This window comes from Passer domesticus, chromosome 10 (genome assembly GCF_036417665.1).
Source record: "Passer domesticus isolate bPasDom1 chromosome 10, bPasDom1.hap1, whole genome shotgun sequence".
NCBI lineage: Eukaryota > Metazoa > Chordata > Aves > Passeriformes > Passeridae > Passer > Passer domesticus.
Genome location: NC_087483.1, coordinates 38,559,047 through 38,572,452, shown reverse-complemented (window position 1 = coordinate 38,572,452; position 13,406 = coordinate 38,559,047). Strand labels below are relative to the sequence as shown.

The 13,406-nt window shown below is 35.6% G+C and overlaps 1 protein-coding gene across 5 annotated transcripts in view; it reads left to right on the top strand.

Annotated features, from left to right (window-relative positions):
- The window catches only part of LRP1B (LDL receptor related protein 1B), a 622,229-nt gene that overhangs the window by 448,430 nt on the left and 160,393 nt on the right, over positions 1–13,406 (top strand). For all 5 annotated transcript variants that reach the window (XM_064435270.1, XM_064435269.1, XM_064435266.1 and 2 more), the window contains exons 28-31: positions 5,139–5,270; positions 6,440–6,667; positions 9,439–9,613; positions 9,924–10,018. In XM_064435270.1, the coding sequence (XP_064291340.1) occupies positions 5,139–5,270; positions 6,440–6,667; positions 9,439–9,613; positions 9,924–10,018 (630 nt within the window). The remainder of the gene's footprint in view (positions 1–5,138; positions 5,271–6,439; positions 6,668–9,438; positions 9,614–9,923; positions 10,019–13,406) is intronic.

Genomic DNA, 13,406 nt, shown 5'->3' with positions numbered 1-13,406 from the left:
TTCAGAGGGATTCTGTAGCCTAGGGAGACATCAGGCAGTATTCCACAGTCACAGATATCTTGGCCCCCAGGCAAATAAAAGCTGTGGAGAAGTCTTCAGTTGTTTTTTTTTTTTTTCCAAAATCAAGAAGTTCAAGGATCAAGTTGTGTAATTGCAGCTTTTATTTTATGATGTAGAAAGCATTGGATTCTGATTTACGTTTGGCATTCTGGGTTTGCTCTAAATTACTGTCTTCCAGCAGGAGCATATATATATATATATTTTTTTTTTTACTTCAAATCTGCAGTACCTTTTTATTTGAGCTGAAGAAATGATGATACTGGCTGATTGCTTGTTAAATTTTCCTTTCAATTTGTAGCTATTTTACAATAAATGATCAAGACAGTGTGCAGGTTAGAATCCTAAAATAAAATTAGGAGTAGATTTACACTGCAAATTGCCAGTATGAGTAGAGCACTGCAGGATGAACATTTTGCATTTTCATCTCCATCTGGGTCATCTACGTGGGTGAAAGCTTATTAGCTTTTAATATATATATCAAGGAAGTTATTTTGATTGAAATGAAGTAGAGCAGAGCTAAATAAACTCTCCTAGCCTAAAGCCATTTCATTTGAGTCAATCTAGGACAGATGCTAATTGAAGGTAGCAAAGTTAAAGTGAGATATTTATACGGATGATAAGTTCAGCTCTCAGCAATCCACAGGGATTGGGGAAGCTTCTCTCCTAATGCAGAATTTTCTCAGGAATGTGGGCTTGAGCCCCACTTGTCTTCCCAGAACCAAAGCTGTGTGTCAGGAGCGCTGGTAAGACGGCAAACACAGGGTTTCTAGGAAGACTTTAAATTTTTTTTTCAGCTATCATTGTCTTTTAAAAATCCACCTGCTGTAAAGAACAAGGTCTATTTAATTCATGAGAAGTTATAGCAGTGCACTACTGAGGATGGTGGTAAGAGGGGTAAATATAGAGCATTGGAAGGATCACAGCTTGAAAACACAATTCTGTGAATTTCTCACACTTCCGCTTTATTATTTTTTCCATTTCTCCAAGGTACTAATTTGAATTAAAATTAAAAACCAAACATGGCCATGGCATTATTTTTCTTTCTGCAGATGAAATTTTTATTTAGAAATCAGGACAAACAGTACAATAAGAAATATAGTATATTGGTGCCACTGGGCTCTTTTGTAATTAATAAAATGAAGAACATTTAACTTCATAGTACTGTCTTATTACAATATTCTATTGAGGCCCAGATTGCCAGCTGTTTAAAATAATAAAACCTTACAGAAATGTAGCTGAAAATGAGGAGAACTAAAAAATTGTATTACTTTGAGATCATATCTCAACCTTGTATATGTTCTTTTTACTTCAAAATGAGCAGAAAGTTTGGTATATGTATTATAAATAATGCAAAAATGTATATTATTATTTTACTTATATTTATATATATATAAAATAATATGTTTTGTCTAAGCTTTTTCAAGAATTTTGCTTTGTTCTAAGAGTATTCCTGTTTATTTACTTTCATGGTGAAGATGCAAATTTTTCTACTGATTAATTTTTGAAATGAATGATTAAAAACTGAAGCAGAGTGATTAGAGAAAATAAATATTTACTTTAGAACTTACACATCTGATCAATCCTAACTTGCAAATTTCAAAGATTGCTGTTAAAGTAACCAGATATAATCAGGCAGTACAAAGATTTAACTTGGCTGAGTATTTTGGCCTTAGGAAAAGCAATTCAATTGAAGGTATTGACAGGGAGCAGAGGATTTGATCTGTAACTGGTTTTAAATATGAGTGGGAATCAATTGCCACCAATTTGGAAGCACTTTTTAATGTGAATGCAGTGCAGATATTTGAAGGTTTAGGCAGAATTCAAAGATTTTTGTGCACTGTTAAAGTGTAAGATCAAACTTTGTCTTGCTAAAATCAGGTGCCATGACAGGACAAGCTCAGTATAAAGTTAATGCAGGGCATAAGCTGGCCATAGGAAATGCATATTGAGAGGCTGTCAGAGTAAGTTTTCATTTGCCAGCTGGTGATAGAATGTTTGAGGGGGTTGTTTTTAAGGGTTGCTGGTCAAGAAAAATAAGTATTTTGTTTAAATGAAGTTTTAGAGAGCAGTCAAGAAACAATGTGACAATGCTGACATGTGTACACCTGTGCACAGCACTGTGAGACAAACAGATTGACAAGCAATCAGCACTGGAAACCAATCAAATAATGAAAAAGGCTGTCCAGTCAGGGAAAATGCCAGTTCTGTGGCTTGCTGTGATCAAAAGGAAAATAGATTGGTGGAAATGATTAAGAAAGGAATAAAGCAGCACAGGGAGTGAACTGTGTTGCTGTATAAATCCATATCACTCCCACAGCTGGAATATTGTATACAGATCATATACAGCACATCAAGAAGGCCTGACAGGCTGATCAAGAGGATGGGACAGGTTTTGCTCTGGGGACAGGTTGGCTGGTGCTGCTGGAAATACCAGTTATAGACAGGCTTCTGTATGGTGGCAGTCTGTGAAATAATAAATGGCACAGAAAAGGTGAGTAACAAATGCTTATGAGGTTATTCACAATAGAAATAGAAGTGTTAGAATGAGCACAAGAAAATAAAAGCACCAAATTTTTGAGAGTCGGAGCAATAACAGCGTGCCCTCGGGAGAATTAGTTTTTATTAGGAAATAAAGAGCAGGCTTAGCTGTTATTCCATTAATATGAAAGGAACCTATAAATATGTGTTGCTAGAAGTAATGTTTAGATCATGGTACTTTGCTCCTAGAGTTGTGCACTCAGGTGGAAACAAACACATCTGCTTTATAACACTTCTTTTCCCACCAGCTTTGTGTTCTGTGCAATATGGAGGGAGCTGTGATCTGAACAGGACACAAATTGCACTGACTGCTCTTGCTGGATGCTTGGAGCATGCTTGAACTACGACACTCTATTTAAAACAAACATTAACTAACATGTCTTTTATTTTTTTTCTTTTGTCTGTTCTTTTTAAATTACATTCCATAAAACACTACTTTCATGGAAAGACAATACAGGGATTAATTATTCTTAGGCTCAAAGTAAATCCTTGTCACAGATGGTTGTATGCATACAGAGAGGTTGAAATTCCGCAGAAATTACCACTCTGTATTGGCAAATAAATGAAAGAAAATGCTTCTCTGAAAAAAAAAAAAAAAACAAAAAACACCAAACAAAAAAAACCCAAAAAACAAACAAACAAAAAAAACCCCAAAAAAACACCACACCAAAACAGGACTAGATTTTTACAGTCTTCCAGCACCTGTGGAAAAAATGCCAAAAAATTGCAGGAGGTTGAATCTCTAGCTGCTTTCCTGTGATCTCATACAACATAAATGATTCTGTGATCTCCTTCACAATATTTTCAGAACTCTAAGTTGTGTTGTGTTCCTGATGTACGTTCCATAGGAATAGATGACTTCTCTTTCTTAATGGAGTATTAATAATTGGAAAGGCTTCCTGAGCCTTGTTAACTTCAGTATCTTTTCTTCAATTTCACATCTTTTTTGTCTTCCACATGAAATTGTGAACTTATTGTAAGAGATCACCCAGATTTTCCCTGTGTTCCTATTGATAAAAGTGATGTTAAATCAATATTCCTAATTTTTAGTTCATGGGAAAGGCTGAGTTAGCCTCCAGTGCTGACAGTGCGTAAAAGGGGCAAATGGGATGATTTTATAGAAAATAGTAAAAGCCTGTTTTGTGAGTGTGGGGGTTTTTTGTTTGTTTTGTGAGGTTTTTTTGGGTTTTTTTGTTTGTTTGGTTTTGGGTTTTTTTTAATAGAATCATGACTATGATTGTAATTTCCATTTTTCCAAGATTTTGAAAGCTTCTTTCTTCCCACAGGTTAGACAAGTAAGTATGTAGTTAAAGGATTCAGGAACTGTTGGATAAATTTAAGGAAGCATGCACTAGTAGAAAAAAGAATGGTTCAATGAAGGAAACTTTATCCTTAAATTGTAGTGATTGAGTGCTTGAGTTTGAGCTAAATTTATTTTTTAAGGAAATTCATACATTAGATTGCTGTGGTTATCTAATTACTTGTACTGCAGCCTAGCACAGCATTAGAGGAATATATTCTATGCTAATTGGTTTTGTTAATTATAAGTTTGTGTTTGAGTCAGTCAATCCCACTTCCCTTTTCATCAATGTTCATTTTCAAAGGGTATTTTTTTTAACAAAAGGAAGAATCAACATTATTTTTGTGTTTATGCTTGAAATGTCTCTTCAGCAGTGTTCTGCAGTTTTGGGGTTTATAACAAGGCGTGAAGATGATAAGAACAATTTCCAGATTTTGTAAGACTAAGGGGGGTCCTCTCTGGTCAGCTTTCCCCCGCTCTTTAAAACAATTTTGGCACATCTTATTCAATCAGTGAGCTATAGGAACCTACACTTAGGAGAGGTTTTCTTTGAGAAAAGCAGAAATACTTTGCTGTGGTTTTGTTGTGATTTGTTTTGTCTGTTTCTTGTTTTTTGGTTTTTGTTTTTTTTTTTTTTTTTTTTTTTTTTGTTTGTTTTTTTTTTTTTTTGAGTTTTTTTCCCCTTTCAGATTCTCTTTCTGTGTTAGATTTCCAACTAATATTCTAGCAGGGAAATCAAATTAAGAAGAAAATTGAATTTGCCATAGTTCATCTCATAATCTAAGCTTTGACTATTGCTTTCACACAATTAAATCTGTTTTTCAGGTCCACATGATATTGACATTTTCTTAATCCCATGTGTCTTGATTAGGCATGTATGATTTAAATCTTATGAAAAGGCTGCAAAATAAATATCTCACGGGGAAAATTATATCCAGTTACTTCTTAAAGTTGCAATTAAAAACTGTGGCTGTATTAACAAAACCAAAATTGTATGTATAGATAGATATAGATATATCTAAAGGTATTTCTATGGGGTGAATATATATATTTTTATAGATATATTCTTGGACTAGTGTTGAATATTAGCCTATAAAAAATTATTAGAGCACAAGCTCAGTCAATCACTTAGATTGGGTTTGTCTTCAGACAGAATTTTTGCCTTCTTCCAGCTGTTTGACAAACCCTAATTTTTAATAAGTGTTTTTACATGTTGTGTGTTTCAATGATTCTGTTTTAGCCCCCAACCCCTGTGCTGCTAACGAGGGCAGGGGTCCCTGCTCTCACATGTGTCTGATCAATCACAACAGAAGTGCTGCCTGTGCCTGTCCACACCTGATGAAACTCTCTTCAGACAAAAAAACATGTTATGGTAAGTTTTCCTCCCACAGCCTGGCAATTGCATTGATTTTAGAATCAATGAACAAATTAATGTTAAAAATGAAATCTGTACAGTGCTTTTTAATGGTGTGTTTTAAAGGAGAAGCTGCTTTTAGAGAATCGATGACTTATTCTAATAGTTGAGGTCTGTGGTGCTTTGATATTTGTGTTCCTTTGTGCTGCTGGTGTGTGTGATGTGTTCATAAAATTTATCTCTGCAAAACAGAAAGCTTTATACTGAAATGTGCATCCTCCCAACATTCTGAGTCAGGTAAGCTGAATAACAAAAAGATGCTTAATACCTTAAATCTCTACCTGCTCTGGAGTTGTCTTAGTTTCATTTTCAAGGATTAAAAAACAATGAGTAAATATTAGAAGTGCATCCTTGCAGGGGAGTTTTATTGAAAAAAATGCAATATGCACTTTTAAGCTCTAAAAGCCCTTGAAATGTCAAATAATTGTGTGTATTATCTATAAAACCTTGTACTGAATTATCCTTTTTACTGTTGATTAATAACATTCAAGAAATAGAAAAGAAAATAATATTTTGTCATGTCAGTGATATTGCAGTAAAAGTAACTTTCACTGTTCATTTGCAGACGCTTTCTCCAATCATTCAGAGTTTTAAGATTAAAAAGAGCTCTGCTTTGCCTTTAATTTATCATCCTTTTTCACTAGTGAAGGTGTAGATTAAAACAACCAATTTGCCCTTTTTCTTCCAGCTGTTTGCTTTTCACACACACACACACATTTGCTGTTTGCAAAACTTCCCTTTCACAGTGAATCTGATACCCTGAGATATCAAATGCTAATATCTCTTATGATGTGCAGGTGAAACAGGATTTGTTTGAGTGGAGTAAAGAGGGTGATATGTTTAAAATAACATTTTTAACTTTTTTTCTTTCGCATTCATAAGACCATATTGATTTAGAGGTGTGGCAATAATGTCCAATATACAGAGTCTTATATTTTTTTCTGTGATTTTTATGCTCTATAACATTATTTCTCAAGTGTCACTAGGCTGAAGGTTTTCTGGAGATGTTTAATCACATATATAAATGTCATCTACACATTTGTAAAGTGCTCTCAAATGAATGACTTCTATTTCTGTTAGAGATGTTGTGAAGGGGATGAGGAATGACATTTCTCTTTTTCTAACAGAAAGAAAGAAATTTCTTCTTTATGCAAGGCGTTCAGAAATAAGAGGGGTGGACATAGAGAACCCATATTTCAACTTCATCACAGCCTTCACTGTTCCTGACATTGATGATGTGACAGTCATAGATTTTGATGCTGTTGAGGAGCGTTTATACTGGACTGATGTGAAAACACAGACCATCAAACGTGCCTTCATCAACGGGACTGGCTTAGAAACCATCATTTCAAGAGGTAAACAGTACAGCATTGAAGTAAAAATAATTCCTTCTAGGGAAATGAGCATGCTAAAATAGGAACATGCACGTTGTTGAGATGTGTAACTTGCCCTGGTATTGGATAATTGATCTAAACAATAAGCGAGCAGAATTTTCTTTAGGATACTAGTTCACTTTATTGATTGATAATTCAATTTATGTAAACAAATCGGGATGTAATTTTGCATTGATTTTGTGCAAGATTGAAATGTGTAGTAGAAAAAGGAAATTAATGTCTTGAAGGTAGAAAGAATAAAGATAAAAAGCAGGAGAAGCACAGTATCCTGACACAGCTTTGCACTGGAATGTCTTTTGGCTACCTATGTTGACCTAGCAGTGCAATTGGCTCTGTTAGGATTATTTTCTCTTTCCAGTCCATGTAAATCTCTCAGCTTTGGGACCACTGGTGAAACCACAATATGGCAGCCTTGTAATTTTGGTCATACTGGTGTAATGTGGTTCTTTTTTTTTTCTGTACAGAATATGTACATAAGCACAAACTTAATAAAGTCTATATCTGATTGGTTCAACACTATTTAGTAGCCCTGGTACTGAAGTGAAAACCATTTTTTGTCCTTGGTGACATGTGGTTTTTGTTTCCAACCACTGTCACTTCCTCTCCTGGCAGCACTTGTTGTTCTACTTTGTCATGCACCTACCTGCTTGAAAATAAGAAAAACTGACTATGTGAAAGCAAATTTTGCTAGCTCTGGTTCCCCAACAGTTAAATGAATATTTGGTGGGGAGAAGAGAAAAGAAATAGCTCAGTTGTGTAAGATCAGACCTTTTATGACTTGGAGAAGAAATAAATCATATAGTTGATTGTCTGGGGACTTTAGGAAATAAATAGTTCAAACTCTGCCCCTTGTGTCACTTTAGAAGAAATCACTTCTGTGTAAGCACATTTTGGGAAATGTTTGGACAAATATGGCAATTTTCCAATTTTGTAGACTGTGAATTAATTTATTTTGTATGGCTGCTTTTTCTTTTCTCCTGCTATTTCAGAGACAACTTTATTAACAATCAGATATGTTTTTCACTCCGAGTAATGAGAGCAAGGCTTAGAATGCCTCCTAGAGATCTTTATATCAGGTATTCAGGTGCTCAACAGAGGGACTTGTTGCTTGCTTTTTTTCAAAAAGTAGTAGAATAAAAAAGTTGTTTATTATAGAAAAACCACTGAACTTGTCATGGAACTTAATGAAACCAAAAGAAATATACTGTTCTTTCATATTCCTTTTATTATGGTAGCTTCTGTGGTAGAGGTTTTTGTGGTTGGTTTGTTTTGCTTTGATTTCTTTTTTTTTTTTTTTTTTTTTAGTTCCAGATGTAACTTTTTATTGTAAGTTTGAGAAAATGACAATGTTCTGGCATATCAAAACATTATAAAGACTATTTATTATGTGTAAACTACCTCATTTGCTTACAGTTATGTTTTTATACTTCTTATAAGAACATAAGAAGCTTTGTGAGCATGTGCTGGTGGGATTCTCTTTGGGTGAAGACTTATGCCAGTGTCACAAAGATGCCAAGTCATGCTTAAATCTTTTTCAGAGTATGAAAATCTTATTTACTAGTTCCTACAAACAAAAAGACACCCAGAGGGGCAGGGGAGCAATTTAAAATGGGTCAAGGACTGTGTGTTTGGTGTCCTTGGCTGCATTCTGTGATGTTGGCAAACTTCCTAATGCCCAATCACTGCTCAGCCTTATGGATGTGCAAAGCAGTGCTCAGCCACTTCCATGTCAGTTTGTCAAGGGCAATAATCCTGTCAGGGCAAATTACCATGTTGACTTGACAGGAGATGTGTATAAATGATCAACTATAATGAATCATTCAATCACCCTTGCCCTGTTCCCTTCTCCACAAAGATGCCAACCACTATTAACTCAGGGCGGAGGGGTGTATTGGTACCTAGAGATGGAGCAGTGACTTTACACCCGGTATTTCAGGCAGATTTTAACACAGATTGACATTTATTTAAATACCTTGCTCAGGAAGCCCATCAAGTTACCAAACCACTCAAATAATATTCCTGTTTTGCTGCCTCAGGTACGAGTGGTGCTGTGACCCCCAGCCCCCCACAGCTGCTCCTTCATGGGGAAGAGAATCAGAAGGGTAAAAGTGAGAAAAGTCTTGTGTATCTTATAAAAACAAATTAATACAAAAAGTAAAAGCTGCGAACAGCAAGAAAGCAAAATAAAGACTTCATTCCCTACTTCCCATTTGCTGACAGATCTTTTGCCATATCGAAGAAGGCAGGGGAGTAACTTGAAGTCTTCAAAGCCTTCAAAAGTAAAACCAGTGACACAAGTACTTATAAGCTACAGAACTATGCTATAGACCAGTTGTTTTAGTCCATATCCTCTGCACTGAGCCTTGGTGGAGCTGAAGAAGGAAGGAGGCTTTTAAATTTCAGCAGAGCATTGGTTTAGAATGCCATTGAGCAATAAATGCTTTCTGAAGTAGGAGTATACAATGCAGAAGTTCAGCATTTCTGATTAATTTTTTTGGGACAATAGGTTTCATGCTGTGAATATTCAGTATGATTTTAATGTTCTTAGTGTATCAGGCCTATGAAGAAACATAAAGATTATTAATTCTTGGCAACTAGTTAATAAATCCATCTGAAGAGCATATTGCACAGGGTTGTTAAACTGTAAAATTTTTCTTTCTTTTTCTTTTTTATCCCTAACACTGACAACAATCCAGAAAGAAAATCAAACAAACTGCTTTCCCTTTTTGCAGATATTCAGAGTATCAGAGGTCTTGCAGTGGATTGGATATCCCGTAATTTATATTGGATTAGCTCAGAATTTGATGAAACCCAAATTAACGTGGCACATTTGGATGGTTCCTTGAAAACCTCAATCATCCATGGAATTGACAAACCCCAGTGTCTTGCAGTTCACCCAGTAAAAGGGTAAGGTATCCATGGTTGTGATAAATAAACTGCAGTAAAGCTCATCAGAAGGTGGCTCTTCATTTGTATTTTAAGTTTGGCCATTCTGCTTTCCTTCAAACTTAAAAGAACGAATTTTAAAATTTTACTGAAAATATCTTGACTGAATACTTCCCTTAGAAATCTGATTAAATCATGTAACTAGCATTTTATTTATTATTTATTAGTTGTGTACTTTGTCTGGTATAAACTGAGGAATGTTTTCACTACTGGCTCACTGGTAACACTGTGTGCACAAAGCAATATTTAATATGCAAATTCTCCTCTTCAGGAAGCTGTACTGGACGGATGGCAACACAATCAACATGGCAAACATGGATGGCAGCAACAGCAAAATACTCTTTCAGAACCAAAAAGATCCTGTTGGTAAATACCTTTTTTCCTGTTTCTTTTTTAACTGAGAGTGATTTATTATGGACATTATCTTGAACTCTTAATTCAAATGTATGAGGATGTTTTTCATTTACAGTGATAAGAACAGGGATAAAGATATGAACAACACTTGTGTTATTGTTGTGTTTCACAATTTAAGATGTTTTTGGCCCTTTGAAATCCACTGTAGATTTATTGGAGAATTATTGACTTCTAGGACTACAGTAGACTAAAGGAGAGCCCATCTGTATTTGTAAATTTTTGTATCATGGTTCCAAAAATGTGGAGATCAGGGTTTTAATAAGTTGTGGATATATGTGAGAGGATGCTTTGACTGTAAATGTGGATCCTTCCTGGCCAGAATCTCAGCTGCATAATCAAAATATAAACTGGCCCTTAACTTTTCACACAGTGAAAAAAAGCCACAGTTGAAGCATCCGTTTCATATCATGACTTAGCCTCAGTTTTATTATTTTTGGATTCACATAGTTGATGATAAATTATGGCATTAAAAAAAAGAAAAAAATCTCTTTCCCTGTGTATTTTTTTGGTTTTCTTCAAGTCTCTCTTGGTAGATAATTTCATTTTTAGAGAGTTAAAGTGGATATGACAATTGTTGCTGCCTTATTAGTGGCCCACCAGTAAAGTGATTTTAAAACATTTATTTTTTTTTACAACTGAATGCATCAAGCAAGCAGAACTGAAAGTGATTTAAAGAATTCAACAAATTTGACATAAGAGCAACATGACATGCATTTTACAGCCTAAATTCAATGAATTTTCTAGAAATTACTTGATAACTGTTTTACTGTTGATAAGATTATCTGTCTATCCACTTGAAGAGACAATTACCTTTTTATCTGGAGAGAAAAGAGTAGCAAACCAACTAATTTTAAGGTGAAGAAAAAGCACTTGTAATAACATTAGAGAAATATTAAGGACAGTTGTGGGCAACACTTTGCACTGAATATTTTGTGATCAGAGGTCACAAGGTCCTAAATTGCAGTGCTTAGGGTTTCCAATATCAAACTCTGAATTAAAATATAGGCAAAATGCCAGTTTCAATGGTTTAAATGTTTTGGGGTGCTTTTTTTGTGGTTTTTTTTTTTTACCACTATCATAAGACAGTCCCATGCTAAGAAAAACAGAACTCTTCTAAAGATTTAGGAAGTAGCAGTCTTAAAACCTTAATTTAATATTTCATTTGTGCTTTGAGAAAACTCTTTTCCCTTTAATGAAGCTCTGGTTCATACAGTGCTAATTTTGAGTGTTTGGGGAGTTCTCAGTAGATTGCTGAAAAAGACAAATATCTGTTTTATTAGAGTTGGATATCCTGGTAATTGATGGGCTGTTTAGTTTTCTTGATGTAAAATTTCAGAACTTATAAAATGAGGGAGTTTTCCAGTCTGTGACCTGAGTTATGCTGATGGATTTATTTTTCCTATTTGAGCTCCATCAAAACAAGCAGACAATTTTTCAATTACAGTATTTTATATTATTACCAAGAGTATTTTTAGTTTGGAAATTTTGAGAACTGGTACTCTGAGGATGACAGATGGTATAATTTATTTTTATCTTAACTAGTACAAACTAGTTATGTTTTGCTGGTCCATTCTGCAGTTTTAAAAGTCACCAGTGCTAGCTAACACATATATTTGTCGATAAAAGAACTGGTCGTTGGAGTGCCAACAATCTGTATTCTTAGGAATTCGGAATTCATGCTTCATTTTATACTTTGTTGGGCAAATCATTTGCTCATTTGAATTCTCTGAGACCGATGTTGTCCAGTCCTCATGTTCAGATTCACTTTAGCAGCTCATAAGGTTTAAACCAGTCACCTACACTTGAATTCATCATGAATACCTGTGATGCTTATGGCCAATAAACCACTTGTTTTCATAGTAAAGCAGGACAATTCCTGAAAAAGATCAGATATTAAACATGCTCGGCCTACATTAGAAACAATGTATTTTTGCAAAGGTTGGTAATAGGTGGAAAGTATTTGGGGGAGAATAATGTGGTAGAATTGTGTAGAAGGAGACAGGAATGTTTTTCATGTCAGTTGGTGCTGTGTAGGTGGAATGCCTGTGTGAAGAAGCACCAGTTGGATATCTGAAGTATAAAACCAGGCAGGACTGGACTGTGATTGCTGCTCAGCTGGTATTGGTAGTGCCTCACAAACTGATCCCATCCAGGGGCAATCTGTGGGCAGGAGATGTGTCAGATCCCAAAAGCTGCACATCTTGGAGCAGGGGGCCTTCCTGCTGGTGTTTAACCCACACTGATATTTCCAGGGAAGTTCCCTGTGCTGGGAATTCCCTGTGCTGTGCCCGTGTCCAGGATCCCTGGTGCTCTGTGCTCGGAGGGAAGCTGGTTGTACAAACACGAGGATGTGAACCGCGAGAGGAGTCCCTCCTGAAGGCACTGCTCCAGATCCTCCCCCCCAGAGTGTGATGTTTCCTCCTGGGGGAAACACTTGCAGAGAGGTGGAAGGAAATATCAGTTCCTGCAAAGGGACTGGGAAGGTGTTTTTTAGGAGCTCAGAGAGCAGACACCTTTGGCCTGCTGTGTCAAATGTGCATGAAGAAGTAGTGACACGATGGCAGCCGTAAGGGCTGCAGCTCATGGCACTGCTCTCTCCTGTCAGCTTTTCCAAAACAGCTTTTCCAGGATGGAAAAGACTACAGTACAATATCCAGAGCTTGACCCGTGCAGTGAAATACACTATTTTTTGGCAGCTTGCTGCTGGATACTTAGCATGAGTTCTGGGAAAGCTGGAGCACCGAAGCAAATTGTTATGGCGGGTATTGTTGCCATGCCAAGAATATTTCACTGTGGAAAATCTCCTGCTACCACTTGAACATTTTTAAAGGATTACAGAAGTCTGAAATACATTATCTCCTAGTTCTTTACTCTTACTTTCAGAAAACTCTGTACTTTATTCATTTAGTAGCTTATTTTGCAAGTATCTTTATGTTGACAGTTCTTTTGCTTCAAGCTCCAAAGAACTGATTATGAGGTCAGTTCACTATGAATCAAAATGAAAAGTAATACTATAAATTTATCAGGAGTTTGGATTAGATTTTGCTATTTCATCATCCTAAGCAGGGAGAGACCAGACTTTTTTATAGTTCTGAATCACAAAAAGTACCTTGTTTACCACGTCTCTGTGTATTCATAATTTTAAAATATAAATGATGGCTTCTGGTTTGCATTTACAAGTTGTTAATAACCTTGCTTGGGACCTCAGCTTATTCAAGTAATTCTTCATGCCAAATAATGCTCTTTCATCAGTCTGTCACTGGTTTTGGTAACTGATGAAAGAAATAAAAGGCAGTAATCTTTCCAAAAGCCTGTTTTTTTTTCATTGGAAATGATCAAG